Source organism: Macaca fascicularis, chromosome 20 (assembly GCF_037993035.2).
Source record: "Macaca fascicularis isolate 582-1 chromosome 20, T2T-MFA8v1.1".
NCBI classification, from domain to species: Eukaryota; Metazoa; Chordata; class Mammalia; order Primates; family Cercopithecidae; genus Macaca; species Macaca fascicularis.
The window spans coordinates 5,412,690-5,419,008 of NC_088394.1; the positions used below are offsets into that span (position 1 = coordinate 5,412,690).

The following is a 6,319-nucleotide window of genomic DNA, read 5'->3' on the forward strand; positions in this document are numbered from 1 at the left end:
CTGAACTCCACCCGCAGAAATTCTGAGGTTTTTTGTTGGTTGTTTGTTCGTTCGTTCGTTTTGAGGCAGAATCTCGCTCTGTTGCCCAGGCTGGAGTGCAGTGGTGCGATCTCGGTTGACTGCAACCTCCACCTCCTGGGTTCAAGCGATTCTCCTGCCTCAGCCTCCTGAGTAGCTGGGACTACAGGTGCGCGCCACCATGCCCAACTAAATTTTTGTATTTTTAGTAGAGATAGGGTTTCACCATGTTTGGCCTCAAGTGATCCACCTGCCTCAGCCTCCCAGAGTGCAAGGATTACAGGCATGAGCCTCTGTGCCTGGCCCTCCAGCAGAAATTCTTTCTCGCCACCGCTGTGCCTTCATTGACTCAAAGACTAAACACCAGACATGGAAGAAAGGAAAGGGGGACTGTTTCATCAGCGTGCTGGGCAAAGGAGGAGGCACCCTGCATTCGCCTTCTGGGGCTGCCAAGACAAATTACCACAAGGAGGGTGGCTTAAAACAGCTGAAGTTCCTTCATTCCTGACCCATGCGGCACGCCATCCCATTGACCGGGCACGGTGGCTCATGCCTGTAATCCCAGCACTTTGGAGGCCGAGGCAGGTGGATCATGAGGTCAGGAGATCGAGACCATCCTGGCTAACATGGTGAAACCCCATCTCTACTAAAAATACAAAAAAAAAATAGCTGGGTGTTGTGGCAGGCACCTGTAGTCCCAGCTACTGGGGAGGCTGAGGCAGGAGAATGGCATGAGCCCGGGAGGCAGAGGTTGTAGTAAGCCGAGATCGTGCCACTGCGCTCCAGCCTGGGCGACAGAGTGAGACTCCGTCTCAAAAAAAAAAAAAAAAAAAAAAGACAACAACAGCTGAAGTTCCAGCCTGGGCAACAACAAATTAGCTGGGCATGGTGGTGTGTGTCTGTAGTCCCAGCTTCTCAGGAGGCTGAAGTAGGAGGATTGCTTGAGCTCAGGAATTTGAGGCTGCAGTGAGCCATGATCTCACCACTGTACTCCAGCCTGGGCGACACAGCCAGACCCTGTCAAAAAAAAAAAAAGGCCGGGCGCGGTGGCTCAAGCCTGTAATCCCAGCACTTTGGGAGGCCGAGACGGGCGGATCACTAGGTCAGGAGATCGAGACCGTCCTGGCTAACAGGGTGAAACCCCGTCTCTACTAAAAAATACAAAAAGCTAGCCGGGCGACATGGCGGGCGCCTGTAGTCCCAGCTACTCGGGAGGCTGAGGCAGGAGAATGGCGTAAACCTGGGAGGCGGAGCTTGCAGTGAGCTGAGATCCGGCCACTGCACTCCAGCCCGGGGACAGAGCGAGACTCCGTCTCAAAAAAAAAAAAAAAAAAAAAGAATAGAACAAAGCCAAACGACAACAACAACAACAAAATACAGCCAGAGTTGATCCTCCCACTGTCCTGGAGGCTGGAAATGCTAAATCAAGGGGTCAGCAGGGCTGCACTCCCTCCCTGGCTCTTCAGCTTCTGGGGCCGCTGGCACTCCCTGGCACTCCGCGGCACTCCGCTGTCCCCATGTGGGCTTCTCTTCTGTGTGTCCTCTCCTCTGTCCCCCATAAGGACATTCGTCTTTGGATTTGTGCCCGACCTAACCCAGGATGATCTCATCCCAAGATCCTTAACCTAATTATACCTGCAAAGACCCTTTCTCCAAATAACGTCACATTCACAGCTTCTAGGAGATGTCTCTTTTTGGGGAGCACCATCCAACACACCCTGTTTCCAAGCGAGCCAGACACCATCTCAGACCCTGCATCCTCCCTGGTGGGATGTGGCTCGTCCTGGAGAGGACTGGCCGTTCCAGCCCCTGCCCCCTGCCTGGTATCTGCTGGGAGGGCTCAGGCTGGGCGTCAGGGATCACCAGGCAGGATCACAACAGTGGCTAATATTTAATATTTAATGAACCGCGACTTCATGCCAGGCCCTGCCCCACCTCCTTCACCCTCCAACAACCTGCCAAGGAGTTTCACAAGTGACCAGCTGAGGGCTGCTTGCTGGAGGGCCAGGGCAGATGGAGTCCACATCTGATGCACCCAGTCCTGTCCCCACTCATCCACTGACCTCCCCAAGGACTGTCACCCTAGAGGGAGGGGCTTTCCACCTTGGCTTATTCATTCCCAAGACCCACACAGCAAGCCAGGACTGGAATCATGATGGCGTCAACTGCTTTATGTTTGTTTTTTTTTGAGACGTTGTTTCACTCTTGTTGCCAAGGCTGGAGTGCAGTGGGGCAATCTCAGTTCACTGCCATCTCAACCTCTGGGGCTGAAGAAATCTTCCCACTTCAGCCTCCCAAATGGCTGGAACTACAGGCGTGCACCACTACACTTGGATACTTTTTGTATTTTTAGTAGAGACGGGGTTTTGCCATGTTGGCCAGGCTGGTCTCAAACGTCTGGCCTCAAGTGACCCACCTGTCTCGGCCTCCCAAAGTGCTGGGATTACAGCACTTTGTGAACCACTGCGCCCGGCCTCATGTAACTTATTGACTACCATATATTATATTGAAATTGTGACAGATTTATACCATGTTAAAGCTGAAAAGTGGTAAGTGTGAAACCATCGTAAATCAGGGACGTTCTGTAGTAGAAATCAGTTGGAAACCTGTCTGTGGCCAGATCTTGATCAGTTTGTTGTTGTCACTCATTTATTTCCCCAAAAGAACTTTCTAACTCAAAACAGACTCAAAGCCAGGTACAGTGGCTCACACCTGTAATCCCAGCACTTTGGGAAGCTGAAGCCGGAGGATCACTTGAGTCCAGAAGTTCGAGACCAACCTGGGCAACATGGTAAAACCCCGCCTTTACAAAAAATACAAAAATTAGCGGGGCGTGGTGAGGCACCCTGTAGTCCCAGGTACTTGGGGGACTGGACTGAGGCTGGAGGATCACTTGAGCCCAGGAGGTTCCGGCTGCAGTGAGCCATGATTGCGCCACTGCACTGCAGCCTAGGCAAAAGAATGAGACTTGGTCTCAAACAAAAAAGAAAGAAAAAAGAAAAGAAATGTCCAGAATAGAAAAATCTATAGACAGAAGGAAAATTGGTGATTTCCAGGGGCTAGGGTTTAAAGGGAGAGTGACTGCTTAACGAGGACAGGGCCCCTTTTGGGGTGATGGAAATGTTTCAGAACAAGGTCACGGTGGTGGTGTGCAACGCTGTGTGTGTCCTAAATGCCTCTGAATTGTGCATTTAAACTGGTTAATTTTACTTCATGTGGATTTTACTTCGAATAATGAAAAAAAAAAAAAGATGAAGAACAGGAAGATGCGGGTGGGGGCATTTGCGTGCTCTGGTCCCCAGCGGGACAGTTAAACCATAAATAGCCCTGCCCACATTTCACCTGTGTCTTACTGTGCTGGAGTCACGTTGCACTCCTCCCTGGCCTTGAGTTTCTTTCAAAGAGGCTCCTTTTCTATCTTAGCCTTAAGACACTCTCGACTCAAGAAGGCAAGGAAGGCTGGGCACAATGGTTCACGCCTGTAATTTCACCACTTTGGGAGGTTAGGGTGGGAGGATAGCTTGAGCCCAGGAGTTCAGACTAGCCTGGGCAACATAGTGAGACCTCCTCCCTAAGAAACATTTAAAAAATTAACCCGGAGTGGTGGCGCACACCTGTAGTCCCAGCTCCTTGGGAGGCTGAGGTAGGAGGATTGCTTGAGCCCAGGAGTTCAAGGCTGCGTAAGCTCCAGCCTGGGCGACAGGGCAAGACACTGCCTCAAGAAAAAATAAAATAAAAGAGGGCAAGGAGGGAGGAACATTGTCTTATAAAGGAATGGACCAGGAGGTTTGGGAAATGGGGCTGGTCCTACAGAGGGAGAAGCCTGGCCGGTGCTGGGATCGGCCTGACACAGGCCCAGGGGTGGATGCCACCCACACCTGTCTCTTCTTTTCTTTTCTGCTAAGCTGTGAAGGCTCCGTGTCCCCCGTCACAAAGCCTGTATGACCGTGTGCACTCCAGCGCCCTGTTGGGTGCCATCTGCCCCCGTGAGTACCTGGCTCCCAGCCCCAGCCCAGCTGTGATTCTGGAAGAGTCTCCAGTCCCTCCTCGTCTCATCCCATCCCCCACACCCTGCCTGGGCTCTCCTGTCCACCTCCTCCACCTCCTGCCTGCTTTGCCTGCCCATGGCGCTTCAAAGATGCTTCCCGGACCCGGTGCCATCCCCGGGGCCCAGGCCAGGCATCTGTCCCTAGCGTCCACCCAGCTGCAGGGGTGGGGACAAGGGAGCTGAGGTTAGAAGGAACTGAGCTCCTCTGGTTCAAATCATCATGTAGCAGGCATCTGAGGGTACTTTACAGTTTACAAGGCAGTTTCTCCCTTATCTCATCTGAACCTCATCCCGACTGCTGTGAGATAGGCACTGTTTGCCCATTTCCCAGAGGAGGGAGCGGAGGCTCCGTCACCTGAGCTGTGGCCCAAGGTCACAGAGCTAGTGAGCTGGAAGCTGAGCCCAGATCCGTGGACTCCAAGCTCCATGTTCTTTCCCAGGGGCTCTGCTCCACTTAAGCAAATATTTCTGGTCTCATTTATATTGGGTCACCCACCCAGGACATTTAGGGTGCCCAGGGCCCAGGCGAGGTATGGCGCCCAGCCGGCCATGCCCTGTACAGCACTTCTAGTCCTGGGCTTCTCTTCTCCCTAGTGGGGATGGCCCTATCAGGCTAGTGTCTCCCAGTAAGGTTCTTGGCACACATCTGGGGTTTCTTCTGCTCCTCCCAGCCCTGTGCCCCAGCAACAGTGCCCACTCAGCTGCCTCAGGCCCTCATCCGACGATGCCAGCTCGGCCACCTTCCCTGCCACCTCTGCCGCTGCTGCCACCGCTGATTCCACCCCTGAGGGACCCCCAGCAGGCCCCAGGGTCCACCAGGCTCTCAAGAGCTCCACACATTGAGTCCCGAGTCAGCAGGAAGCCCCCAGAGGAGCCCGCCAACCCGTGAGCCCCACCCCGCTGCGTCCCCCACCACCAAGTCCCCTCCACATCTGAGGCTGAGACCCATGCGCCCCCCACCCCCACCAAGTCCCCTCCACGTCCGAGGCTGAGACCCATGTGCCCTCCCCCCTGCACCAGGTCCCCTCCACATCCCCAGCTGAGACCCAGGGCCCTGAGCCTGGCCCAGAAAGGGTGCTGGGGCCCTGGATAGAGGGGAGGGGTCTGTGTAGGGGACCCCCATGTTGACCCAGTGGCTGTTTTGTCCTGTGCATATAAATACAAACAGCATAGTGCACGTTCTCATTCTACATTGTCATATAAACACAGCTGTCTAGAGTGAATTTTCCAACAAGCCAATTTAATTCCTTGATCCATTTTCAATGCAACACCAAGTGGTTTTAAAAACACTTTTCCAGCTGGGCGCGGTGGCTCACACCTGTAATCTTAACACTTTGGGAGACCGAGGTGGGCGGATCACCTGAGGTCAGGAGTTTGAGACCAGCCTGGCCAACATGGTGAAACCCCATCTCTACTAAAAATACAAAAATTAGCTGGGCGTGGTGGTGGGTGCCTGTAATTTCAGCCACTTGGGGGGCTGAGACAGGAGAATCGCTTGAATCCGGGAGGTGGAGGTTGCGGTGAGCCAAGATAGCGCCACTACACTCCAGCCTGGGCAACAAAGAGCGCAACTCCGTCTCAAAAAACAAAACAAAACAAAACACTTTTCCTTTTTATTTGCTGGAATGATTTCATTAGAATCACTTCCAATTACAGCTCCTGCCACTGTGCATTTCATTTGGGGGCCATTATTTTAAGACCAATTTCCCCACGGGAACCAGACTGGGCTGTGTGCATCCTTTTTATTTCATGTTATTTCTACCAGTAACTGGTTATTAATTTTTTCAAAACAAAATCTGATTGTTTATATTTGCCTCTTGGCTGATCCATGAGGAGGCTGGTGCGGCGCCTGTGGGATATTCTGGGATGGCCGTCCCATCCAGGGCTAGGTGCCACTTGCCTGTTTCAAGTCTTTCTGGTTCCCGTGCTTGCCACCAATGCGTTTGGTGGAAAAAGAGCCAACTGTGAGGTCACACCGTGTCGCTGCAGCAATTGAGGGATTGGCCTTGGCACGCAGAGCAGAGGGCTCCCCCCAGGCTCCCCTCCCCACGATGCTTCTGGCCTTATTTTTTCCCCTTCTGACAGTTTGCCTGTCTCTCCATTCAACTTCCTCCGGTTCAATCCTGCTCCCTCTTCCCTTTCTCGCCCCTAACGCTGTCCCGTTTTGCTCTCTCCTGTACTATTGACGGTTCTATCCTATCTCAGAGACGAAAACAATGTCCCTGTGCAGGGGTGAAGCCTGACCCCCCGCCA

The 6,319-nt window shown here is 53.1% G+C and overlaps 1 protein-coding gene across 2 annotated transcripts in view; it reads left to right on the forward strand.

Moving 5' to 3' along the window:
* The window catches only part of C20H16orf96 (chromosome 20 C16orf96 homolog), a 52,320-nt gene extending 47,070 nt beyond the window's left edge, over nt 1-5,250 (forward strand). For both annotated transcript variants that reach the window (XM_065536902.2, XM_065536901.2), the window contains 2 exons: nt 3,924-4,004; nt 4,738-5,250. In XM_065536902.2, coding sequence (XP_065392974.1) covers nt 3,924-4,004; nt 4,738-4,955 — 299 coding nt within the window. In that variant the 3' untranslated portion in view covers nt 4,956-5,250. The remainder of the gene's footprint in view (nt 1-3,923; nt 4,005-4,737) is intronic.
* The last annotated feature ends 1,069 nt before the right edge of the window (nt 5,251-6,319 follow it).